At 44.9% G+C, this 27,807-nt stretch overlaps 1 protein-coding gene across 5 annotated transcripts in view; it reads left to right on the plus strand.

The window, feature by feature from the left end:
- The window catches only part of LOC125455782 (transcription factor COE3-like), a 461,569-nt gene that overhangs the window by 292,289 nt on the left and 141,473 nt on the right, over nt 1–27,807 (plus strand). For all 5 annotated transcript variants that reach the window (XM_048538221.2, XM_048538241.2, XM_048538249.2 and 2 more), the window contains exon 8: nt 21,851–21,968. In XM_048538221.2, the coding sequence (XP_048394178.1) occupies nt 21,851–21,968 (118 nt within the window). The remainder of the gene's footprint in view (nt 1–21,850; nt 21,969–27,807) is intronic.

Consider the following 27,807-nt stretch of genomic DNA (forward strand, 5'->3'; position numbering starts at 1 on the left):
TTACTCTTCGGAATCATTTCATTCGTCTCCATTAGCCGCCTTGGAAGACGATCTCCCTTCTGTGTCAACGAGGGGAACTACCACTCATGCCTGTGAATGAATTTAACAGATGATGCTTTAAATTCCAATTTGAGCCTCGAACTGCTAATCTGCTCTTTGCATTTTACTGGGTGTGGCATCAAGGATCACTAGTGAAACTGAAGTCAGTGGGAATCAGGGGCAAAACTCTCCGCTGGTTACAGCCCTTCCTGACACATAGGAAGATGGTTGAGGTTGTTGAAGAACAGTTACCTCAGCTCCAGCACCTCGATGCACAGAGTCATGAGTCAAACAGCATGGAAACTGGTGCTTCGGTCCAACCAGTCCATGCTGAAAATAATCCCAAACTAAACTAGTCCCACCTGCCTGCTCCTGGCCCATATCTGCCCAAACCTTTCCTATTCATGTCTCTATCCAAATGTCTTCTAAACATTGTAGTTTTACCCACATCCACCACTTCCTCGGGAGATTCATTCCACATGGGAATCATCCTCTGCGTAAAAAAAATGCTCCTCATGTCTTTTTAGAACCTCTTAAAATGTGCTCCGAGTCTTAAAACCCCCATCCAAGGGAAAGGACAACTACCATAAATATATCTATACCTCATTATTCTACAAACTTCCATAAAGCCACCTTTTGGCCTCCTATGCTCCAGTGGAAAAGGTCCCAGCCTATCAAGCCTTACTTTATAACTCAAACCTCCTATCCCTAGCAACATCCTTATAAAATCCCTTCTGAACCCTCTCCAGCTTGAGAATATCCTTCCTATAACTGGACAACCAGAACATCTCTGCAGGAATCCCTCAGCATAGTGTCCGAGGGTCAACCATCTTCAACTGCTTCATTGATGACCTTGGCTCCGTCATAAGGTCAAAGGTTGGGGGTGTTCCCCGATGATTGCACAATGTTCAGCAGCATTCACGACACGTCAGATAATGGAGCAGTCCATGTCCAAATGCAACAAAATCTAGAAAATATCCAGGTCTGGCCTGACAAATGGCAAATAACATTCCTGCTGTGCTAGTGCTAGACAATGATCATATCCATATTATTTTCAGCATGGGCTGATCATAACCAGACAGTATTTAACCAAGACCCTTGATGTTCAATGGTGTTACCATCATTGAACTCCCCACTATTAATATCCTACGGTTTACCATTGACCAGAAACTGAAATAAGCCATCCGTATAAGCACTGTGGCTACAAGAACAGGTCAGAGGGTAGGGATCTTTTTGGTATGCACTTGTGGAGATTGGGTATCATTGGCTGGTCAGCAATTATTACCCGTCCCTCATTGTCTGAGAGGTGCTGAGGAGCTACCTTCAAAAACTGCTGCAGTCCACATACTGTACGTTGACCTACAATGTCCTTGCAGCAAGTAGTTCCCTCCTGACACCCCAAAGCCTGTCCACCATCTATAAGGCACAAGTCAAGGGAATGATGGGATTCTCCTCACTTGCCTGGATGAATGCAGCTCCAACGACACACAAGAAGCTTGATACTATCCAGGACAAAGCATCTCATTTGATTGGCACGACATCCTTAAGCATCCATTCCCTCCACCACTAATATTCAGTGGCAGCAGTGTGTAGCACCACAAGATGCACTGCAGAATATCATCAAGGCTCCTTCAACAGCATCTTCCAAACTCACAAGCACTTCCATTTAGGAGGGCAAGGGCAGCAGATACAAGGGGACACCAGCACCTGAAAGTTCCCCTCCAAGTCACTCACCATCCTGACTTGGAAATATGTCACCATTCCTTCACTGGCTCAAAATTCTGAATTACCTCCCTAACAGCACGGACTACATCTGCTCAAAAAGGCAGCTCATCATCACTTTTTCAAGAGTAACTAGGGACAGGCAATAAATGCTGGCCCAACTAACAATGCCCACATACTATGAATGAATATAAAATCTCTAAGAGCCTTACTATTGTATTACACCTTTCCGAGCTGCTAGGCTGAAGAGTTTGTGCATGTGCTGCACTGTTCTACCTTCAACATTTGCCAAAGTGATGTATGGCCAGCGATGTACGCTTGAAGTGAAGTTGGAAAGGCACTTTGGCACCTGTTTCGCCCTCCTGAGAGAGCAGGGAGCTCTTCACCTTTACCTTTCATCAAAAAGTGGCACTTCCGGCACCCCGTCAGTGTTGTACTGGGAATGCATGTCACAGTCATGCGCTTGCGTTCCCAGAGTGTTTCCTTCGTGGCAGAATCTAAAACAAAGAAACAGAGTTTGAAAGTAAGAAGCCTGACATGCAAGACTTGGATAAAAAGGAATTTCTTCACTCAGAGGGTAGCCGACAGAATTGTGGGTCATAGAATATGTTTAAGACAATTTTGAGTAGATTTTTTTGTCTACAAGTCCATGGTTAGTGGAGAATGTCAGAAAATGAAGTTAAGGGCTATGATAAGTTGTAGAGGCAGGTACGTTAACAATATTTAAAAGACATTTGGAAAGGTACATGAATCAGAAAGTTTTAGAAGATATGGGCCAAGCGTAGGCAAATGGGACTAGTTTACTTCAGGAAACCTGGTTGGCATGGACGAATTGGACCTAATGGCCTGTTTGTGTTCCTGATTCTTATGAGCTTTGGATCTTATTAACTTTACTTACAAAGTCACTGCCTTTTGAATTAAAGCATAGTGTGACGTGGAGGTGCTGGTGTCGGGCTGGGGTGGACAGGGTCAGAACTCACAAGACACCAGGTTATAGTCCAACAGGTTTATTTGAAATCACAAGCTTTCTGAGCTCTGCCCCTTCGTCTGGTGAAAGTCACAGCAACTGAGCTGCAGCTGACTGTTGCTGGAGTACAGTCTTGTCAGGCGTGTAGTCTTTCAGGTACAAATTCTCTGGCAGTCAATTGAATTTCTGCAGTGAAGAAAAATGCCACTTGGACCATCGGTTCTGTACTGACCCTCCAAGAAGCATCTCATCTAGACGCAGCCCTCTACCCTACCTCTGTAACCCTGCATTTCCCATGGTTAGCCCACCTAGCCTGCACATCCCTGGACGTTATGGGCAATTTCCCAAGGCCTATCCACTTAAGCTGCACATCATTAGACTGTGGGAGGAAAGTAGAGCAGCCAGAGTAACCCACACAGAAATAGTGAGAGTATCCAAACTCCACACAGTCAACCGGGATTAGAATTGAACATGAGTCCCTGGCGCAGTGAGGCAGCACAGCTAAGCATTGTGCCATTTTGCCATCCTTAGCAAATTAGGTGGGAATTAAAGGCAACACAGCACTGTATGATGAAAAGCAGCAAGCTCTAACAGTGATAATAAAATGTGAGGCTGGATGAACACAGCAGGCCCAGCAGCATCTCAGGAGCACAAAAGCTGATGTTTCGGGCCTAGACCCTTCATCAGAGAGGGAGATGGGGTGAGGGTTCTGGAATAAATAGGGAGAGAGGGGGAGGCGGACTGAAGATGGAGAGAAAAGAAGACAGGTGGAGAGGAGAGTATAGGTGGGGAGGTAGGGAGGGGATAGGTCAGCCCAGGGAAGACGGACAGGTCAAGGAGGTGGGATGAGGTTAGTAGGTAGGAGATGGAGGTGCGGCTTGGGGTGGGAGGAAGGGATGGGTGAGAGGAAAAACAGGTTAGGGAGGCAGAGACAGGTTGGACTGGTTTTGGGATGCAGTGGGTGGAGGGGAAGAGCTGGGATAGTTGTGTGGTGCAGTGGGGGGAGGGGACGAGCTGGGCTGGTTTTGGGATGCGGTGGGGGAAGGGGAGATTTTGAAGCTGGTGAAGTCCACATTGATACCATTGGGCTGCAGGGTTCCCAAGCGGAATATGAGCTGCTGTTCCTGCAACCTTCAGGTGCAGCTATGCCTGCCTCTTTGTAGGTTACGTGGAACAGTCTCTCTTCCGCGCCTACACAGGCCCCAAACCCCACCTCTTCCTCCGTTACATTGATGACTGTATCGGCGCCGCCTCTTGCGCCCCAGAGGAGCTCGAACAGTTCATCCACTTCACCAACACCTTCCACCCCAACGTTCAGTTCACCTGGGCCATCTCCAGCACATCCCTCACTTTCCTGGATCTTTCAGTCTCCATCTCAGGCAACCAGCTTGTAACTGATGTCCATTTCCAGCCCACCGACTCCCACAGCTACCAAGAATACACCTCCTCCCACCCACCCTCCTGCAAAAATTCCATCCCCTATTCCGAATTCCTCCGCCTCCGCCGCATCTGCTCCCACGATGAGGCATTCCACTCCCGCACATCCCAGATGTACAAGTTCTTCAAGGACTGCAACTTTCCCCCCACAGTGGTCGAGAACGCCCTTGACTGCGTCTCCCGCATTTCCCGCAACACATACCTCACACCCCGCCCCCACCACAACCGCCCAACGAGGATCCCCCTCATCCTCACACACCACCCCACCAACCTCCGGACGCAACGCATCATCCTCCGACACTTCCGCCATCTACAATCCGACCACACCACCCAAGACATTTTTCCATCCCTACCCCTGTCTGCTTTCCGGAGAGACCACTCTCTCCGTGACTCCCTCGTCCGCTCCACACTGCCCTCTAACCCCACCACACCCGGCACCTTCCCCTGCAACCGCAGGAAATGCTACACTTGCCCCCACACCTCCTCCCTCACCCCTATCCCAGGCCCCAAGATGACTTTCCACATTAAGCAGAGGTTCACCTGCACATCTGCCAACGTGGTATACTGCATCCACTGTACCTGGTGTGGCTTCCTCTACACTGGGGAAACCAAGCGGAGGCTTGGGGACCGCTTTGCAGAACACCTTCGCTCGGTTCGCAATAAACAACTGCACCTCCCAGTCGCAAACCAATTCCAAACCCCCTCCCATTCTTTAGATGACATGTCCATCATGGGCCTCCTGCAGTGCCACAATGATGCCACCCGAAGGTTGCAGGAACAGCAACTCATATTCCGCTTGGGAACCCTGTAGCCCAATGGTATCAATGTGGACTTCACCAGCTTCAAAATCTCCCCTCCCCCCACTGCACCACACAACCAGCCCAGCTCTTCCCCTCCACCCACTGCATCCCAAAACCAGTCCAACCTGTCTCTGCCTCCCTAACCAGTTCTTCCTCTCACCCATCCCTTCCTCCCACCCCAAGCCGCACCTCCATCTCCTACCTACTAACCTCATCCCACCTCCTTGACATGTCCGTCTTCCCTGGACTGACCTATCCCCTCCCTACTTCCCCACCTATAACTCTCCTCTCCACCTATCTTCTTTTCTCTCCATCTTCGGTCCGCCACCCCCTCTCTCCCTATTTATTCCAGAACCCTCACCCCATCCTCCTCTCTGATGAAGGGTCTAGGCCCGAAACGTCAGCTTTTGTGCTCCTGAGATGCTGCTGGGCCTGCTGTGTTCATCCAGCCTCACATTTTATTATCTTGGATTCTCCAGCATCTGCAGTTCCCAGTATCACTGATACAAGCTCTAACAGTGTCCTGGCCCAACTCGATATCTTGCTTTCCCCAGCTAACTCTCAAGAGGAGTGTGCAGTACTTGCAAAACAATAAGTGCACCTCAAACTAATTCACTGTGAATATTGTTAAGACTGGGCAAATATTTCCTAATTGCAACCATTTGTCATCTATGCCAAAGTTTGATCCAACCTCCAGGAGCGCTGTTGGCTTCATTTTGCTTATGAAGACCTATGGATTGGGACAGGGAATCAACCAAACTGATTCTGTAATGGCAACGGCTTGAGTAAACTGAGTGCCCCATCAGACCATAATTCGAACATAGTCTCGTACCAGATGGTGATCATAGAAATATAACAGGTCCATGAGGATCCTTCCAAAGAAGGAAACCCATCTTGCCTGTTGCCGGTGAAACCACACCTGAAGCGTTGTGTCTAGTTCTAGTCTCCTTACTTGAGGAAGAATGTGTGGGCACTGGAGCCAGTTCAGAGGAGGTTCACCAGATTAATTCCAGGGATGAAAGGGCTATTGTATGAGGAAAGGTTGAATAACTAAGGCTTGTACTTGCTGGAGTTTAGAAGAATGAAGGGAATCTGATGGAGGTAAATAAATTGCTAAAGGCAATTAGTAAGATGGATATTGAGCAGATGTTCCCCTTTGTGGGACAGTCTTGAACAAGAGGTGATAGATACAGGGTGAGAGGAGGTAGGTTTGAAACTGAGATGAGGAGAAACTACTTCCCTCAGAGGATTATGAATCAGTGTCCGAGAATCTGTGTCCCACACTGCCCCAGAGTGTAGTGAGGGCAGAATCAATCTGCAGATTCAAGAAAGAAATAGATATGCTTTTGATGAAAAGCTTGATAAAGTTATATGGGGAGCAGGTAGGAAAGAGGGGCTGAGACCATGATAAGATCAGCCATCATCATGTTAAAGGGCAGATTGGGCTTGAAGGGCTGAATTTCCTACTCTCGCTCCTAATTCCTATGTTCCTTAATTCCTAAATTTCTCCCTAAACTGAGCCTACCTGGAACTCAGAAGGAAGGGTTACTCAAACCGAGAGGTTAACTCTGATTTCACTCCACAAGTGCTGCCAGACCTGCTGTACTTTTCCAGCAATTGTTTCTGATTTAGATCTGTTCATTAAGTTTTCATTGAGGTCTTACAAGTTGTCTTAAAGTGCAAATCTTTCTGTTTTTTCCCAAACAATTGCAGAAACTGCTGGCAAAACTCAGCAACTAATTTTGGATTGGAAACAATGGTAGGATTGAGACAAAATGCCAGGACTATCCTTCATGTAGAGCCCATGATCGAAGATTGGTAAATGGAGTATAACATGGAGAAATGAGAATGCATTGACTTTGGCAGTAAAGCAACATATTACTTCAATGGAGAGAGACTGCAGAATTCTGAGCTGCAGAGGGATTTGGGTGTCCTGGTACATGAATCACAAAAAATGTTGGTGTGCAGATGCAGCAAGTGATGAGGAATGTTGACATTATTGCAAGCTGAATGAAATATAAAAGTAGGAAATTTTTGCCATAGTTCCAAAGGGTATTGATAAGATCTTGAGCATTGCATATAGTTCTAGTGTCCTTCCTTGTGAAAGGATATTATAGCAATAGAAAGGTATCAAAGAATTTTCACTATTCATTCCTGAGATAAAGAAATGAATCTTATGAGGGAAGATTGGACAGGGTAGGTCCATATCAATTGGAGTTTGGAAGATTGAGAGGGATCATATTGAGATAGAAAAGGTCCTGATGATGATTAACTGGGTGGATGCCAAGTGTATTTTGTTTGATTCCAGCTGTGTGGAGTTTGCAAGTTCTCGCTGTGTCTTTGTGGGTTTCCTCTGGGTGCTCCAGTTTCCTTGCACAGTCCAAAGTTAAGGAGATTGGCCATTATAAATTATCCTGCAGTGCCCAGGGATGTGCAGGCTAGGTGGGTTAGCCAAAGTAAATGCAGGGTTAGAGTAGGGGTAGGTTTGAGTGGGATGCACTTGGGAGAGTCAGTCCAGGTTTGGTGGGCTAAATGATTTCTTTCCACACTGTAGGGTTTATGTATTTTAAGTTTAGAAGAATCAAATGCAATACTATTGAAATGTATTGGCATCTCGGGGGGTTTCCCTGGATGGATGCTGACAGCATATTTCCCTTTGGGAGAATGTGAGAACGGGGGCATTATTTAAGACAGATGAGGAGGAATTTCTTCTCTCAGAGGGCAGTGGAATCTGTGGAATTCTTTAATGCAGAGGGCTGTCAAGGCCGGATCATTTTGAATATTCTAGGTTGAGATAGATTTTTAATCAATAAGGGAGTCAATCGTTATGGAGATATTGCAGGAAAATCAGATTGGCCACGATTTCATTGAGCAGACTCAATGGGCCAGAAGACCTACTTCCGCTTCTATGTTTTAGGGCCTCCTTAAATGTCCTTGAGAACATGATGCTGAGCTGCCTCCTGAGACTGTTGGAATTCATCTGATATGGGGACATCTACCTGACTAATTGAGAGGGGAGATCTCACCCAGTCTCACAGATGATGGCGCAACTGGCTTGTTACTTGAAAGCAACCTCTGCCAAATTATGTGAATAGAGAAGAAAGTAGGTGGCCTCCAGTGGCTTGAGGGATCAGGCTGATGCATTAAACATAAGGCTTATGCAACTCAGGGCAGCATTACAGGTGAATTGCCTGGAGAGAAGGCCGGTTTGAAAAGGCAGAGGGCAGGAGCTATTAACACTGTATTTGACAGAGTTGTAGAGAGATACCTCAGAAATTGAGATAGCAAGGCGTTATAACAAGGTTTTACCCTTTGGGTCTAGGCCCGAAGCATCAGCTTTCCTGCTCTGATGCTGCCTGGCCTGCTGTGTTCATCCAGCTCTACACCTTGTTATCTCAGATTCTCCAGGATCCGCAGTCCCTACTATCTCTGCCTCAGAAATTGCATGACTTCAGAGTAAGGGCTCGGGCAGTGTGAAAACTGGGAGGAAGCTTCAGTTGCTGAAGGAGATGGTATGGGGAGAAGGGATGTAGCGTTTGTCGTTTATTCTCGAGTGGGAAGTTTTGAAGATGTAGGAGAGCAAGAGTATAGAAAATAGATGTAGTAGTAGGCCTTTCAGCCCTTTTAAGTAAACCTTGCTGTTCCACCAGATCATGGCTTCTTTACTATCTCAGAGCCATTCTCCTGCATTATCCCAATATCTGTTGATATGCCTAGTGTCTCATAGTCTTGAATAATGATTGAATAGGTGATTGTCGTGGGAGTTGAAGAGACAGCTGTTTCTCGCTACAATAAACATCAAATGTTGTCCTGTTCGCGGCTTGTTGTTTTTCCAACAGCTACAGTTTCTCATTGTGTTTCTCATCAGGCCTCATCCACTGTAGAAAAAAATGCAAGTCTTTGATGGGGCCCTGCAGCTGCCACAAATCTGTCTGAGTTCCACAGGAACCATTGCTCCCTCAAACTCTGCAACCCCCAAATCTCAACTCGCAGTCCCACTGGGGTCCACGACCCACAGTTCAGGAAGCCTGCTGTAACATGATGTATACAAGCTCTGTGGATCAATAATTAGCATTCTTGCTTTGAGTCCTGCTTTAGAGATGTGGCAAAATTTGAACTGATCTATTAGTACCCAGGACATACTGCCTTTCAGATGGGATATCATTATATGTTGAGCCAGCATTTACAGCCCATTCATAGTTGCTCCTGAGAAGGTTGTGGTGAGCTGGCTTCTTTTTGATGCATTCTGTTTGGTATAGGTATCATTTATGGGTGAATTCAAGGATTTTACCCAGACACTCTGAAGGAACAGCGATGTATAGCCAAGTCGGAATGGTGAGTGCCTCAGAGGGGAACTTAGAGGCGGTGGTGTTTCCATGTATCTGCTGCCCTTGTCCTTATGGATGAAAGTTTGGAAGGTGCTGTCTGAGGATCTTTGGTGAATTTCTGCAGTGCATCTTGCAAATGGTGCAGACTGTTGTGACTGAACGTTGGTGGTGGAAGGAGTGGATGCTTGTTGATATGATGCCAATCAAGCGGCTACTTTGTCTTAGATAGTGTGAAGCTTTTTGAGTGTTGTTGGGGCTGCACTCATCCAGGCAAGTGGGGAGTATTAAAAAGACCACATATGCTGTCTCAGGTGGATGACAAGGATCTTATGATGCTAATGAAAGAAAAGCAGAGGATTTACCCGGAATATTTTTTCTTTAATGAACATGAACAAAACAAGGAGATTATCTGGATGTCACATCATTCTTTATGGGATGTCACTAGTGCAAATTTTGCTGATTATAAGGATACCACAGTGATAATAGCTTGGCTGTAAAGTATCTTGGGACACTGGGAGTGGAAATGGAGCTGTATGAATCAGTGCATCTCTTCTGATTGCTTTCTTAAATAAATTATTGCTGCTTCTAAAAATAATTCCTCAGTCGGTTGTAACTCTACACAAAGTACAAGAAGATATTACAATGTAAAATATTTGTTGTCTTTATAATGCGATATCAAGTCTAAGTGTGTACATGTTTTAACCCTTTCTTTCAACGGTAGTGCTGTGATTGTTGCTATGTTCGGAAACAAATGCAATTCAGATAGCTTCCTTTCAGGAAACAACATTTAGACTTGGTGTTAATGTATTGAAACAAGGTGCGTAGATGGTGTTAAAATATTTTGGAGAGACTGTAGTGTTGGACCAATAGTTTTCAAAGTTCTCCACTTCTTGCTGTTCACCTCCCTTTATGTCTGGGTTTGTACTAAACAAATTGGCTATGAGTTGATTCCTGTGTTTAGACAAAATTCCATTATCGCACTGTCCTGTGACTACCAAGATCAGGAAACAGAACAGAGACTTGTACTTGTATGGGGTCTTTCATTACCTCATGATCTTCCAAGACTCTCATTGTAACCAACAAAGTACTGTTTAAATTCCCCTGGAAAGAAAAAAGTCTCAAACTTTTGAACCACAGTTTAAGTACAATGTTTAACAGTGGTACTGTGCTGCGGACACATGACTGATATATTCCATGAACAGGGTGTTGCAGTCGATTCCAAGCAACATTCTGCTTACCAACGTTTAAGTAGCGTTGTGAATGAGTGTTCATGTCAGTGTGATGTCAGGTACAAAGCTCGTATGCTTCAATGAGTGGCTAATCAAGTCATATTTCTTTGGCTGTTTGCAGTAGGGAGATCACAGACCACATTCAACCAGCCGACACTTGCAAACACTAAACCAAAATCTCTTTGTTATATGTAATTCCATGATAAGGCATCACTCATTAAGCAGCCCTGAGTGCGCTGATACCTAGTCTAGTAAGCAGTTATAAGACAACTGGTTGAGCTTGTGACTTGACTCATTTATGCTTGTTAGAAATGACATGCTTTCAAACCCAGAGCCCGCTTCCAGCAAGCATAAAAACAATGTTCAAACTTTGTGTCTTTTGAATACTCAAGAGTTCGTGGTGGTTATAATAACCCATTGTTTACTCTTTGGAAATGCCTCATACAATCAGAGTTGACCTGCCAGCCAATCAGCAGACATTTTACCTGCATTGATTGATTAATTAACTTACTATATTGTGTACCAAAATACAATGAAAAGCTTTGTTTATGAGCGACACAGGCAGATGACAGCCAGCAAAGAATGTACAGATCAAAAAAAAATGTACAGGCATACATGTTAGTAATGTTTACAGATTTAGAATTGAAGTGTAAATGTGTAGAATGATTGTAGGAAATAGGCAGCATAAATTGTTATGAGAGATAATGGGAACTGCAGATGCTGGAGAATCCGAGATAACAAGGTGTAGAGGTGGAAGTACAAAAGCTGACGTTTCGGGCCTGTGAAGGGTCTAGGCCCGAAACGTCAGCTTTTGTGCCCCTAAGAAGCTGCTTGGCCTGCTGTGTTCATCCAGCTCCACACTTTGTTATCTAGCATAAATTGTTATAATTGTTTTTCTTGTGTTTGAACTGATGAATGCCAGATGAAGCATCAGCAACATGCCTCTCTTTCCAGCAATATTTAGCAACCATCCATTGCTACAGCATGTTATCTTTATAGGTGAATCGAGCCAAACAAAAGAGAGATTTTTAAAATTCATTTTTGGGATGTCGGCGTCACTGGCCAGGCAACATTTATTGCCCAGAGGGCAGTTCAGCGTCAACCACATTGCTGTGGGCCTGGAGTCACATGTAGGCCAGACCAGGTAAGGATGGCAGTTTCCTTCCCTAAAGGACATGAGTGAACCAGATGGGATTTTCCAGAAATCGACAATGGATTCACAGTCATCATTAGACTCTTAATTCCGGATATTTATTGATTCCAAATTCCACCATCTGCTGTGGCAGGATTCGAACCCATGTCCCCAGAACATTATCTGGGTCTCTGGGTTAACAGTCTAGCAATAATACCACTGGGCCAGATAGACTGAAAAACCTTTTCCTGTGTTGTGTGGTGCAGTGGCTCACACTTACCTGGCCCAGTTTCTGTTAAAACTCTGATGGCAATGAGAAAGAAAGGAAGTCTCAAAGAAATGAAACTGGACAGTTGACCTGGCATCAACTGAAGCACTGGAAAAGACAATGGCAGAGACAGCCCTGTTGACCCTGCAAAGCTCTCCTCGCTAACAACTGGGAGCTAGTGCCAACATTGGGAGGGCTGTCTCATAGTTAGTCAAGCAACAACCTGACATAGTCATACTCACAGAATCATACCTTACATACAATGTCCCAGACAGTATCATCACCATCCCTGGATATGTCCTGTCCCATCGGCAGGACAGACCCAGCAGAGGAGGCGACACAGTGGTATAGAGTTGGAAGGAAGTTATTCTGGGAGTCCTTAATATTGACTCTGGACCCCATGAAGTCTCATGGCTTCAGGGTAAACATGAGCAAGGAAACTTCCTGCTGATTACCACGTACCGTCCTCCCTCAGCTAATGAATCGGTACTCCTCCACGTTGAACAACGCTTAGAGAAAGCACTGAGGAAGTCGTGGGCACAAACTGTGCTCTGGATTTCAATGTCCACCACAAAGAGTGGCTCAGCAGCAGGACTACTGACCAAACTAATCGGGTGCTAAAGGATAACAAAGTGTGGAGCTGGATGAACACAGCAGGCCAAGCAGCATCTCAGGAGCACAAAAGCTGATGTTTTGGGCCTAGACCCTTCATCAGAGAGGGGGATGGGGAGAGGATTCTGGAACAAATAGGGAGAGAGGGGGAGGCGGACCGAAGATGGAGAGAAAAGAAGATAGGTGGAGAAGAGAGTATAGGTGGGGAGGTAGGAGGGGATAGGTCAGTCCAGGAAAGATGGACAGGTCAAGGTGGTGGGATGAGGTTAATAGGTAGGAAATGGCGGTGCGGCTTGAGGTGGGAGGAAGGGATGGGTGAGAGGAAGAACAGGTTAGGGAAGCGGAGACGGGCTGGGCTGGTTATGGGATGCAGTGGGGGGAGGGGACAAACTGGGCTGGTTTTGTGATGCAGTGGGGGGAGGGGACGAACTGGGCTGGTTTTTGGGATGAGGTTGGGGAAGGGGAGATTTTGAAGCTGGTGAAGTCCACATTGATACCATTGGGCTGCAGCGTTCCCAAACGGAATATGAGTTGCTGTTCCTGCACCCTTCAGGTGGCATCATTGTGGCACTGCAGGAGGCCCATGATGGACATGTCGTCTGAGGAATGGGAGGGGGAGTGAAAATGGTTCGCGACTGGGAGGTGCACTTGTTTATTGCGAACCAAGCAGAGGTGTTCTGCAAAGTGGTCCCCAAGCGTCTGCTTGGTTTCCCCAATGTAGAGGAAACCACATTGGGTACAATGGATACAATATACCACATTGGCAGATGTGCAGGTGAACATCTGCTTAATATGGAAAGTCATCTTGGGGCCTGGGATAGGGGTGAGGGAGGAGGTGTGGGGGCAAGTGTAGCATTTCCTGCGGTTGCAGGGGAAGGTGCCAGGTGTGGTGGGGTTGGAGGGCTGTGTGGAGCGAACAAGGGAGTCACGGAGAGAGTGGTCTCTCCGGAAAGCAGACAAGGGTGGGGATGGAAAAATGTCTTGGGTGGTGGGTCGGATTGTAGATGGCGGAAATGTCAGAGGATGATGCGTTGTATCCGGAGGTTGGTGGGGTGGTATAAAGGACATCACAGCCAGACTGGATCTGCGGCAGGTGGTGAGGGAGCCAACATAAAGGAAAAGAACTTCTTGACCTTATCCTTACCAATATGCCAGCTGCAGATGCATTTGTCCCAGAAGCAACCACTGCACAGTCCTTGGGGAGACAAAGTCCTGCCTTCGCATTGAGAATAACCTCCATCGCTTTGTGTGGCACCATCACCGTGCTAAATGGGACAGACTTCAAATGGATCAGCAACTCAAGATTAGGCATCCATGAGGCACTGTGAGCCATCAACGGCAGCAGGATGGCCCTCCAACACAATCAGTAACCTCATGGCCCGGCATATCCCCCACTCAACCATTACCATCAAGCCAGGGGATCAACTGAGTGTGGCATCAAGGAGTCCTGGCAAAACTGGAATCAATGGACCTCGGGGGCAGACTGTCTACTGATTGGAGTCATACCTCAAACAGGAAGATGGCTGTGTTTAATGGAGTCAATCATCTCACTTCCACGACAGCTCTGCAGAAGGTCCTCATGGTGGTGTCCTCGGCCCAACCATCTTCAGCTGCTTCATCAATGAGCTTCCCTCCAACAGAGAATCAGAGGTGGGGACGTTCATCGATGATTGCACAATGTTCAGCACCACTCAAAACTCCTCAGATACTGAAGCTGTCCATGTCCGAGTGCAACAAGATCTGGACAATATCCAGGCTTGGGCTGACAAGTGGCAAGTGGCATTCACGCCTCACAAATGCCAGGTAATAACCATCATAAATAAGAGACAATCTAAGCATCACCATTTGGTATTCAACTGTGTTACTATGACTGAATCCCCACTTCAACATCCTCGAAGTTATCATTAACCAGAAGCTCAACTGGACTCACCACATTAATACAGTGGCTAGAAGAGCAGGTCAGAGGCTAGGAATACTGCAGCGAGTAATTCACCTCCTGACTTCTCAAAGCCTGTCCACCATCTACGGGGCACAAGTCAGGAGTGTGATGGAATACTACCCACTTGCCTGGACGAGTGCAGCTCCACCAAACTCAAGAACAAAGAATAAAGAAAATTACAGCACAGTAACAGGCCCTTTAGCCCTCCAAGCCTGTGCTGATCAAGACCCTCTGTCTAAACCTGTCATCTATTTTCTAAGGGCCTGTATCCCTTTGATCCCTCCTCATCCATGTACCTGTCCAAATACATCTTAAAAGACTCTATCGTGTCTGCGTCTACCACCTCCGCTGGCAATGCGTTCCAGGCACCCATCACCCTCTGCATAAAGAACTTACCACGCATATCTTCCATAAATTTTCCTTCTCTCACGTTGAACTCATGACCCCTAGTAATTGAGTCCCCCACTCTAGGAAAAAGCTTCTTGCTATCCATCTTGTCTATACCCCTCATGATTTCATAAACCTCAATCAGGTTCCCCCTCAATCTCCGCCTTTCTAATGAAAATAACCCTAATCTACTCAACCTTTCTTCATAGCTAGCACCCTCTATACCAGGCAACATCCTGGTGATAGCCAGAGACTTTTCCCCAGGGCAGGATTGACTGCCACGAGGGGTCATAGTTTTAAGGTGTTAGGAGGAAGGTATAGAGGAGACATCAGAGGGAGGTTCTTCACCCAGAGAGTTGTGAGTGCATGGAATAGTTTGCCAGTGGTTGTCGTGGAAACGGAGTCATTAGTGACATTTAAGCGACTGCTGGACATGCACATGGACAGCAGTGCATTGAGGGGAATGTAGGTTCGGTTATTTTATTTTTGGATTAGAATTATTCCACGGCACAACATCGTGGGCCGAAGGGCCTGTACTGTGCTGTACTTTTCTCTGTTCTATGTTCTATGAACCTCCTCTGCACCCTCTCCAAAGCGTCCACATCCTTTTGGTAATGAGGTGACCAGAACTATACACAGTACTCCAAATGTGGCTGAAGCAAAGCCTTTACAACTGTAACATGACCTGCCAACTCTTGTACTCAATACCCCGCCCAATGAAGGAAAGCATGCCGTATGCCTTCTTGACCATTCTATTGACCTGAGTTACGATCCCCTTCAGGGAACAATGGACCTGAACACCCAGATCTCCCTGAACATCAACTTTCCCCAGGACTTTTCCATTTACTGTATAGTTTGCTCATGAATTAGATCTTCCAAAATGCATCACCTTGCATTTGCCCGGATTGAACTCCATAAAGAAGCTTGACATCATCCAGGACAAAGTAGCCCGCTTCATTGGCATCACATCCACAAGCTTCCACTTCCTCCACCACCAACATTTAGTAGCAGCAGTGTGTACTAACCACAAGGTGCACTGCAGAAATTCACCAAAGATCCTCAGACAGCACCTTCCAAATCTACGAGCGACCACTTCCATCTTGAGGGACAAGGGCAGCAAGTAAATGGGAACACCACCACCTCCAAGTTCCATTCCAAGCCACTTATCGTCCGGATTTGGAAATATATCGCTGTCACTGTGTCAAATTCCTGGAATTCTCTCCCTAACAGCATAATGGGTCATGCCAGCCCACAGCAGGTGTACAGCAGTGGTTCAAGAAGGCAGCTTACCACCACCTTCTCAAGGGCAGCTAGGGACGGGCAAGAAATGCTGGCCCAGCCAACGATGCCCACATCCCACAAATGAATAAAAATAAACAAAACTGTGCCAGCCATGCTGAGACTTTGGCATACAGGTGCATAACGGTTTTGTAACTGGACCTGTGATCCAGAAGATGACCCAGTGATATGAGTACAAATCCCACTGTGTCTGTGAAGAAAACTAAAGTCTGCTTATCGAAAACATCTGAAGTGAAAAACTGGCCTAAACAATGAACAGCAGCCATAAATATGTTCGATTAGATCATGAAAAAAGCTCATCAGATTCGTCAATCTCCTTTGAGGAAGGAAAAGTGCGGGCTTTGTTGAAAGAAAGGACAGTGTTACCATAGCCTGCCCAGGCTGCTCTCTGATGAGAGAGAGATAACTTGTGGTGGTTCAACCTGAGGGTCACGACATCTCAAATGAGGGGAAAAGGTTAGTAAGGAGATTCCTCCATGGCTACCTCAACCAGTGTGGGAATTGAACCCATACTGTTGGTGCTACTCTGCATTGCAAACCAGCTGTCCAGGCAACATAACTAACCAAGTCCCTTTTCCAGCCTTCCCTGTTTGTGATTATAGGCACTTAGCAATGCGGTTGCTTCATATCTGGTTGCTGAAACAGTGCCCCAAGCTCCACAGTTGTATTCAAGAAGGCTGCTCATGATCACATTCTCAGGAGGCAGTAGTGGACAGGAAATAAATGCTGCTCCCATCAGTAATGTGCATGCCCAAAAGATGTTGGAGACAGGATAACTGGTCATCTTGCCAAGTGTTGAATGACTGTTTTTTATTTGCTGTCTCAGGCATGTGGATGATGCAGAATTCCTGGAGTAGGAAATTGAGAATTGGTATTGAGCATTCTGGTCACCACATTACCAAAAGGATGTGGACACTTTGGAGAGGGTGCAGAGGAGGTTCACCAGGATGTTGCCTGGTATGGAGGGTCCTAGCTATGAAGAGGGGTTGAGTAGATCAGGATTATTTTCATTAGAAAGACGGAGATTGAGGGGGGACCTGATTGAGGTCTACAAAATCATGAGGGGTATAGACAGGGTGGATAGCAAAAAGCTTTTTCCCAGAGTGGGGGACTCAATTACTAGGAGTCATGAGTTCAAAGTGAGAGGAGGAAAGTTTAAGGGAGATATGCGTGGAAAGTTCTTTACACAGAGGGTGGTGGGTGCCTGGAATGCATTGCCAGCAGAAGTGGTAGACACAGACATGTTAGCATCTTTTAAGATGTATTTGGGCAGGTACTTGGATGGGCAGGGAGCAAATGGACACAGACGGTTAGAAAATAGATGACAGGTTAGACAGAGAATCTTGATCGGCGCAGGCTTGAAGGGCCGAAGGGCCTGTTCCTGTGCTGTAATTTTCTTTGCTCTTTGTTCTTTGGTAGCTGGGCCAAAGAAATATCAAGGTAAATCTGGTTCATCATCCATTTCAGCTAGAGGTGCCGCACTTCATAAGAAAGTTTAAATCGACTTTCTGTCAATTTTCTCGTGTAGATGTAAGAGATCTGGTGGAATAGCTTTAAAGTAGGATAGGAGAGTTTTCTCTGCAGTCCAGAGCCAGCATTTATCCATAAAACAACAACTGAAAATATCGATCATCTGGCCAGTATTTCATCCCTGTATATGGGAGCTTGCTGTGCGCAAATTGCCTGCATGTAACAACTGTGACTGATTGAAAAGTGAATGTACTTTATTGGTTTTGAAAAGTGCTGCATGAAAGCAAGTTTGTCTTGACTGGTATCTATACCCTCCTTGTTTTAAGCGGAAATAATATTGTGGAAATGCACTCAACACTTTTTTTGCAAAACTTATTCTTATCTGTATTTCCAAAGCTTCTGCCTCTCCTTTTTAGCCTATTTCCAGTCCAGATAATTGTCTTTTAGTCTTGTCTTTGTTGTGATGTACAAGTTTCCTCTTCTAGCAGACAAATTCTCTGAGAAGCCTGCTGAAATTGCATGTGGTGGCTACAGGATTTGCTTAGGAATCTGGAAACCATATTCATTATTTAGTTTGATTGTTTGATTTGATTATTTGAATTGTTGTTGTTAGGTGCACTGAAACACAGTGAAAAGTATTGTTTTGCATGCTATACAGGCATATTGTACTGTACAAAGTGCATCAGGGTAGCAGAACAGAGTACAGAACACAGAGAAGGTGCAGAGGCAGAGTTCAGAATTAACATTTGAGAGTTCTCTTCAGTAGCCTGATAGCTGCATGGAAGAAGCTGTTCTTGAATGCAAAGTTAAGTTCAGAAAGTTGTATCGAGACAACACTGAGAAAGTGTTCAGCCCTTGAGGCCTATTTTTGGCTCTATCTAACTCATTTAATCTTGAGAAGAACTGACATTGTGATGTTGTTCCCCATTGTTCTCACTGTGCTACATGACAAACTGCATGAAACTGAAGAATTTCCTTCTCATTGATGACTCAGTACTGCACATCAAAGATATGAAAGATCATCTCATCTAAAAAGAAGCCTAGGCAGTGAATTAGATGTGCTTAGGCTCATCTGCATTGAAAGGAGCCAAAGGGTAGTGTTAAGGTCACGGTTAGGGTTCATTGAGTTCATTGCAGTATTAATTTCCATGATAAACCTCAACAATAAGACATGGAGGGGACTCAATCCAGACAGCTGAGGATGTTGAATTGATGAGCATATTGAAACTGATAGGGTTTTGGGTGCAAAGGGATATGAAAGGTGTTAGAGTTGGTTGGATAACTGAAATTGAGCTGAAAGTCTTGGTATGTTCTTATTTGAAGACAGGTGAGCTTGAGAAGTCCTCTACTGCTCCCATGGGATCACAGTAAATTGCCTCCTATTGCCTCCCACCAACACAGGAAATGACATAAACACAGGAAATGACATCACCAACCCAAGGAAACCTAAACACGTAAATAGAAAGCGGGGCATAACATCAGCGCTTCACTGGAGGCTCACTGATGATGTTACCTAGAACGGTGACGAAACGTCTGAAAACGAACCTTCCAGCTCGGCGAACAAACTTACATCCAGAACCTCAACCTGAGCTACAAATCTTCTCAAAACTTGCTAATTGCCTCCTATGTTTCTTCAAGATCCTTGCTCCTTCTAGAATCCTTATGTGATCGTCCTCACATCAATCTTAAGTATTCCTTTCCTCATTATGAACAATGTGGATGGGGGCGTTACGTGAAAGAAGAGATCCAAAGTGGTGGTTAAAGTTTCTGTTCTATAAAAAGCGCTGAATTTCACAGTTGTCAATATCTGCGATATACTATCACAGTTAAAGAGAACTGTGGGGAGAAAAAAAACAAATCACCCTTAACTCCACAACGAGTGAAGCAAATTTAAGCATAGCCTGATTAAATGAGATTTACTGCAGAAGGAGTAATTAAAAAGAAAACACAAGCATCTCAAACTGGCCCCGGGCTTTGGAGGACAAATAAAACTGGAGAACATCCATGAGCATTTTACAAACTCCTTTATTTTGAGAGCAATTCCATTAGGGGCTTGATTTTTATTTTAAACAAGTATTGCATTTCTCAAGTGAGGTGAACTTAATTAAATAAAGCCACTGGTTAATCTGTCAAAAGATCAATCAAAACAAACAGGGAACTACCCAGAGCCTCTTGCTAAGGCACTGTTAGTGACAGATAATGAAGTTACAGCTCAGAAAGCTCCATTACTTACAAGGATTAACTACCTGGTAGGTGCTCGCATTGTGCAAGAGTTTGTCAAAACAGGAAGGAAAAGATTTTTCTTGCACGGCTTCATTATCTCCTTAAACGACAGCTCTGCTTTAGGCTACAAGGGGAACCTAAGGCTTGCTATCGTTTGGAACACAAGTTTTTCACTTTAGCTTTTTTTTGCAACGAGGGCCTGTTTATTTGGTGCATTTTCCATGGCAACACCTTGCCCAATCAGAGTCTGATTGTCTACCACTCCACACTCTAACCCCACACAATATAAATTAGTTTTCCCATTCTTACAATTGGGTTCTGATGAGTGGAAGAGGAAAATGTTTTGACGGGATATTTTTACTTTCAGAAACACCCAAATCCTACCCCACCGAGCGATAAGTGACAACCTGGGAAGTGTAACCGGTGGGAATGTGCGACTTTTGACCTATTGTTCCCAAATCTCCTCACCGCAGGTACTTTTCCCAGCCCATACTTGATTCTACAGCCAACTAATTGGCAGAGATCAGTGGCTACAGTTAGCCAGCAGCTCAATTTGTTTCTTAATTGGGGAGCTCCAGTGACTGTAATCGGCCTCCTGACTCCCCAAAGCCTCTCCATCATCTTCAAGGTGCAAGTCAGATGTGTAATGGAGTACTCCCCACTTGCCTGGATGGGTATGCTCGCAGCCCACTTGATGTACACCACATTCACAAATATCCACTTCCTCCCCCATCAAAGCTCAGTATGTACTATCTACAAATGCACTGCAAATATTCACCAAAAAATCCTTAAACAGCACCTTCCAAACCCACGACCCATTCCATCTAGAAGGATAAGGGCAACCAATACGTGGGAGCACCAGCAATTGCAAATTCCATCCAAGCCCCTCACCATCCTGATGTGGAAGCATATCACCGCTCCTTCACTGTCACTGGGTCAAAATAGTGGAAATCCCTCCCCGTTGGCATTGTACAGCACATGGTCAGCAGTGGTTCAAGAAAGCAGCTCACCACTACCTTCTCAAGGCAACTGGAGTCGGGCAATAAATGTTAGCCAGCCAGTGATACCCATGTCCCACAAATCAAAAAAAAAGTAAAATGTGAACTGGATTTACCTTGTATTATTTCGCTCCAGGATCTCTTATGTTCAAGTTAAACTTTGGTATCATAGAATCCCTACAGTCAGAAAATAGGCCATCGGTCCAACAAGTCCATACCACCCATCCAAAGAGTATTCCCCCCTATGCTATCCCTGTATTTCCCATGGCTCACCTGCCTAACCTGCATATCCCTGGACACTATGGACAATTTAGCATGGCCAATCCACCTAACATGGAGTGTGGGAGGAAGTCCTTGCAGACACGGGGAGAATGTGCAAACTCCACACAGACAGTTGCCCGAGGCTGGAATTGAACCCAAGTCCCTAGTGCTGTGAGGCAACAGTGCTGACCGCTGAGCCAGTGTACCACCCCAGAAAAAGGACGAGCTTGGCTCAGTTGAAGGGCAAGCCCCACAACATATTTGAGCACTTAGTAACCTGTCTTTCCTGTGGGAGTGCAATCTTTTTGGCGTTATTATTTTTCAGGTGAAATATTTCATATTCAGTTGTCCTAAAGCATCTAATGGCCATTGTTGAGCGTAGGGTATTGCCCCATTGACCTGGTCAACATTGTCTCTCAGCCGGTAGAGCAGGAAGACAAATTATCTCATAATTCGTCGCATAGCTTGCATGTATGGGCGTACTGGTTGATGAGCTTCCAAATGTCTGCAATGGCAGAATATAATTATGAACTGCAGAGCAGGGGCAGTCAGAAAGTGCTTGAGGAATAAAGAGAGATAAGTGTTGACAGGACAGTGTGAAGTAAGTTTGGAAGATACTCGTGTGGAGCATGAACCTGTTACAATAAAGGACATGTCAATGTGCTGCTGTGAATTCTGCTTCATTGTGTGTTTGACCAACTCCAACACCAACACCAACCAACTTGCCTTCTCTTTGCAGGTGGTCATCTGCACAACAATTAACGTGGACGGCCATGTCCTGGCTGTATCCGACAACATGTTCATCCACAACAACTCGAAGCATGGGCGGCGAGCTCGGAGGCTTGATCCCTGTGAAGGTACGTCAATCTGGTGTACAGTTCATTACTCACTGCTGCCGCTTCTCAGATTCTGTTCATGGGCTAAATATTCATATTGTTGAGCAGTCCAGCAGTGTATCACCACTGATCCTTTACTGTTCAGAACTGGGTCCTGATCCAGATTCGATTGGGAGTTTTGGTGAGAGGCCTGCGAGCTGAAATCTTAATGTGGTTTCTCTCTCTAGTGATGCAGCCAGATCTCCTGAGCGTTTGAAGCATTTTATATGTGCCTCATGGGATTGAGGGTTTTATATTCCTTCATGGGATGTGGGCATCACTGACAAGTTCAACATCTATTGCCCATCCATAACTGCCCATGAGAATGTGAGTGTTGTGGAACAATTTTCAGTCCACAGGAACATAGCTACAGGGGTAGTCACTCAGTCCCCCCGAACCTCTGCCACCATTCAATCAGATCACAGCTGATCTATGGCCTAACTCCAATCAGTTCATGGCTGATCTATGGCCTAACTCCATACACCTGCCTTTGGCCCATTTCCCTAAATACCTTTGCTGAACAAAAAAATTGTCTACCTCGGATTTAAAGTGAATGACTGATCCAGCATCCACTGCCCTTTGTGGAAGAGAGTTCCAAACCTCTACCACTCTTTGTGCATAGAAGTTGTTCCTAACATCTGTCCTGAAGAGTTTGGCCCTGATTCTCACACTCTGCTTCCCAGTTGTAGAATCCCCAACCAGTGGAAATAGTTTATCTTTATCAACCCTGTCTTTTCCTGTTAAAGTGTTGAAAACTTTTATCAGATCACCCCGTAAACTCCAAAATTGTAGAGAAAACAGGACTACTTTTGTATAATGTCTCCCCATAATGCCTGAAGTCCAGATATCATTCTTATAAACTTATGTCATATTCCCTCCAAGACCAACATATCTTTCTTAACATGTGGTATCCATATTGGCTCACAGTACTCCAAGTGGAGTCCAACCAAGGTCTTGACTGGCTACAACTCAACTTCTCCATCCTTGTCCTCCAGTCCTCACAAGAGAAGGGACAGCACTCCATTAGCTGTATCTGTTCATGACATTTTAGAGATTGATGCACCTGAAGCCCAAAGTCTCTTTGGACATCCAAAATATTCAAACTATCCAAAAAAAACGTGAGTTATTCTTTTTTGGAATTAATGGATAACCTCACATTTGCTTACAGTGAACTCCATCTGCTGCTGTTTTGCCCATGTTCCTTTGTAATTTTACATGGCCATTCACAATATTGCCTAATTTGGTGTCATCAGCCAATTTGGAGACATGACTTTCTACGCCATTGTCTAAGTTGTGAACACAAACGAGACTGCTCGTACACTTCAATACCTTTTACCCATGTCGAAGTCGAAGAATAAGTCTCCATAGCTCTCTAAAGATTCTAAAGCATTCTAAAGATTCACCATTACCTGTAAAAATTTCTTGTTTCATTTGTAAAAGCCAACACCATCATCACCACCACCCCTTCCCACCACCGCAGCCCCACTCTACATTTGTAAGTTGTGTTCCATCATCCTAGACACCCCAATCAGGGGAAACATCTTACCTCCATCTAAGTTTCAATGAGGTCATCTCTTATTCTTCAAAACTGAATAGAATATTGGCCCAGTTTGCCCAGCCACTCCTCATAGCGCAATTCTGCCATCTCAAGAACATGTCTGGTGAACCTTTTGCTGCTTTTGGAATATTACGTTCAATTCTGGTCTCCCTGCTGTAGAAATGATGTTGTTAAACAAAGGTGCAGAAAAAGATTTACAAGGATGTTGCCAGGTTTGGAGGGTTTGAGCTGTAGGGAGAGGCTGAAAAGCTTTGGGCTATTTTCCCTGGAGTGTCAGAAGTTTGTGGAGGTTTATAAAATCATGAGGGGCATGGATAAGGTGCATAGCAAGGTCTTTTTTCCAGGGCAAGTGAGTCCAAAACTAAAGGACAACTAAGGTAAGGGATAACTTTTTCATGTACGTGGTGCTTTATAAATGGAATGAGCTGACAGAGGAAGTAGTAGAGGCTGGTACAATTGCAACATTTAAAAGGCATCTGGATGGGTACCTGATTAGGAAGGGTTTAGAGGGGTATGGGTCAAATGCTGACAAATGGGACTAGATTAATTTAGCATATCTGGTCGGTGTGGATGAGTTGGTCTGTTTCTGTGCTGTACATCTCTATGACTCCGTGACTCCTTCTGTGGCAATTCTCTCTTTCCTGAGAGAAGTATGCAAAAACTGCACACAGCAGCCCAGGTGCAATCTAAACAAGCTCCTTTACAATTGAAGAAAGAATTCACTGCTCCTGTACTCAAATGCATTTGCAATAAAGGCCAACACCCCGTTAACCTTCCTAATAGCTTATTGCAATGTGATATAGCGACATACACAGCACAAACAGGGATGGAGTTCGAGGATTTTAACCCACGGCAAGTCTGGAGGGTGAAGAGCTTGGAGGTGAACTTAAAGGAAGTGGCGTTCCTACCCATCTGCTTCTCTGATCCTTCTAGCTGGTCATGTTTGCGGGATTGAAAGATGCTGTTGAAGGAGACTGGGTGAATTGTTGCAGTGCTTTTTGTAAGACAGCACACTGTACCTCAGTGGAGGAGTGGGTGAATGTTAATGGGGATGCAGGGAGTGTAAGCTGCCATGAGCATGGGCTGCTTTGCCTTGGATAGAGTTGAGTTCCTTGACTGTTGTTGGAGCTGCAGGAAAGTAAGGAGTATCCCATCACACTCCTCAGATATGACTTATGCATGGTAGAAAGGCTTTGGAGGATCACAAGATGAGTTATTGAAAACCCAAGCCATGCTAGATTGCCCATAATGTCTGGGTGGATTAGCCATGGAAAAGGCAAAGTTATAGAGCAGAGGTATGGGATGCTCTTCAGGGGCCAGTGTATACTTGATATGCTGAATGGCCTGTTTCCACACTGTTGCAATCTATGATGAAAACTGAGGTTAGGTGGATTGGCGAGGAAGTAACCTTCATAGAATCCCAACATTGTGGAAGCATGCTATTTGGCCCATCGAGTCCATACTGATCTTCAAAAGAGCATCCCACCCAGACCGACGTTATCCCTGTAATCTTACATTTCCCATGGCTAATCCACCTAACTTGAATATATCTGGACACCATGGGCAATTTAGCACAGCCAATCTACCTAACCAGCACATCTTTGGACTGTGGGAGGAAACCAGAGCAAACTCACACAGACTCAGGGAAAATATGCAAACTCCACACAGCCTGAGGCTGGAATCAAACCTGAGCCCCTGGCGTTGGAAGGCAGCAGTGCTAACCACCGAGCCACCGTACCTGGAATGTGGAGTTAAAATCACTGCCAGGTCAGCCATAACTTTATTGAATGGCAAAGCCAGCTATAGCAACCAACTTTATTTCTTCATTTGCTCATAGAATGTAGGCATCACTGGCTTGGCCAGCAACTATTGCTCATCCATAATTGTCCACAGGATAGTTACCACAGAGCAGGATTGGCACATTTGGGGTGATTGCAGCATAGCGCTAACCTTGCCTGAAACTAGTAATCCAGAACATCAGTCTAATGTTCAAATCTTACCATGGCAGATGATGAAATTTAAACTTGCTCAAACAATGATCTAGAATTTAAAGAAAGGACCTAATGTTGTCCATAATAAATCCTGTTGAGTGTTATTAAAATGAATCTGAATCGCTAGGAAATTTGCCATTTAGGTAAGGAAATCTGCCATCCTTAAATGGTCTGGCCTACATGTGACCAAATGTCTAAGTGAGTGGGTGAGGGAGGGACTAGATGTTTGATTATTAGAGAGACCTGACAATCCCAACAGGAGCTGGATATCAAACACTCCAACATGAGAGACAAATTGGAAAATCTTGACAAATTCAACAGACACTTTCCTCAAACCATGCAAAAGGTAACCACATATGCAACATTAGGAAGGGTGACCAGGGTTTCCTTTGAGTTACTATTGAAAACAGATGGCTTTCGAACAGGAAAACTTTATAACCTATGCCTGCATTGAGCAGCTACCATCTGGGCAGACTAATTGGAAACAGCATGAGGAAAAGTTGTTACTGCATTTGTAAAGATAATTTTAGGCAAAAAGGCCATAAAACAGCACCCTCACTCTTTTCTTAATATGACAGTGTTAGAATAAGGGATTTCCTTTATAATACCAAGTCCATTTTGGTTATTGGACAAAGTAGTAAAATTATTGTTTTCCTTTGTTGTGCTGTGTTCTATTCTCACTATTCTATTAATGAAAAAAAAATAGGAAAAAATGAGAACCAAAAGGACTGTGGATGCTGTAAATCAGGAACAAACACAGAAGTTGCTGGGAAAGCTCAGCAGGTCCGGCAGCGTCTGTGAAGAAAAAAATCAGAGTTAACGTTTCGGGTCCGGTGACACTTCATCAGAACTTTCTGAGGAAGGGTCATCAGATCCGAAGCATTAACTCTGATTTTTTCTTCACAGACGCTGCCAGACCTGCTGAGCTTTTCCAGCAACTTCTGTGTTTGTGTAGGAGAAAAATAGAGGGTGTATTCACAAGGCAATGCGAGTATTAAGGAGGAGACAATGATCAGGAAAGAAGGTCAATACTGAGAAGTGACAAAAATAGAAATTGTTGGAACAGCTCAGCAGGTCTGGCAGTGCCTGTGGAGAGAAATCAGAGTCACCGTTTTTGGGTAGAGTGCCTTGATCTGAAATGTTAACTCTGATTTCTCTTTATAGATGCTGCTAGACCTGCTGAGCTTTTCCAGCAACTTCTATTTTCATCTCTGATTTACAACAACTGCAGTTCTTTTGGTTTTTAATTTAAGACTGAGAAGTGACCTGCTAGAGTTTTATTTGTTCTTGGGTTATGAGCATTGATAGACAGGCTGTTTTTTATTACCCATCCTTAATTTCCCTTGAAACGGTAGTGATCAGCTGTCATTTTGAACCTTTTTTATGACCCTTGCCTTTGAGTTACTCTACTTGACGCAATGGAAATTCAATGCCAGACTTGCAAAGTGCATTGGGATCTTGCACCACATTGAGAATGCTTTATAAATACATTGTCGTCACTGTTGATCCTTTCATACACCATTGAGACAGTGTTGCACCATCAGAGATGCCCTCTTTCAGATGAGATGTTAAACCGAGGTCCATTGTAGTGGAATGTCATGGAGCTCTTGACACAGTTTTGAAGATGACTAATGTGTACAGCCTGATACCCTGCCCATCAGTTATTCTGCAACCAACATCGCTAAAAACATTCAGAGATAGTAGGCACTGCAGATGCTGGAGAATCCGAGATAACAAGGTGTAGAGCTGGATGAGCTCAGCAGGCATCAGTGGAGCAGGAAGGCTGATATTTCAGGCCTAGACCCTTCTTCTAGGCCTGAAACGTCAGCCGTCCTGCTCCTCTGATGCCTGCTGTGTTCATCCAGCTCTACACCTTGTTATTGCTAAAAACCAATCACCTGGTGCTTTATCTCATAATTGCTTGGGGAACTTGCTACATGCAAACTGAATGTCTTGTTTTTCACAACACAGAAAGGACTTCACTTCTAAAGTATCTCATTGGCTGTGAGTCAGTTCTGGACATTGTGCAACGGTTAGGATTGAATAACTCAACATATCGCTCAGAGGACTCAGAAATCAGGTTACAAGCATTTATTTAATACATGCTTATGGAGAGCTAGCCTTAACATCATGAAGCGTAATGCTCACTCTGATGAGTTTATAGGTAAATCCAATATTTACTGAAAGTGTAATAACATTCACACAACAGTCAGTAACAGAAGGCACGAGGACAGGGCAGGGGTTTCTGAGAGTTTAGGGACGCTGGATTATC

The sequence above is a fragment of the Stegostoma tigrinum genome, chromosome 1 (assembly GCF_030684315.1).
Source record: "Stegostoma tigrinum isolate sSteTig4 chromosome 1, sSteTig4.hap1, whole genome shotgun sequence".
In the NCBI taxonomy this organism is placed as follows: Eukaryota; Metazoa; Chordata; class Chondrichthyes; order Orectolobiformes; family Stegostomatidae; genus Stegostoma; species Stegostoma tigrinum.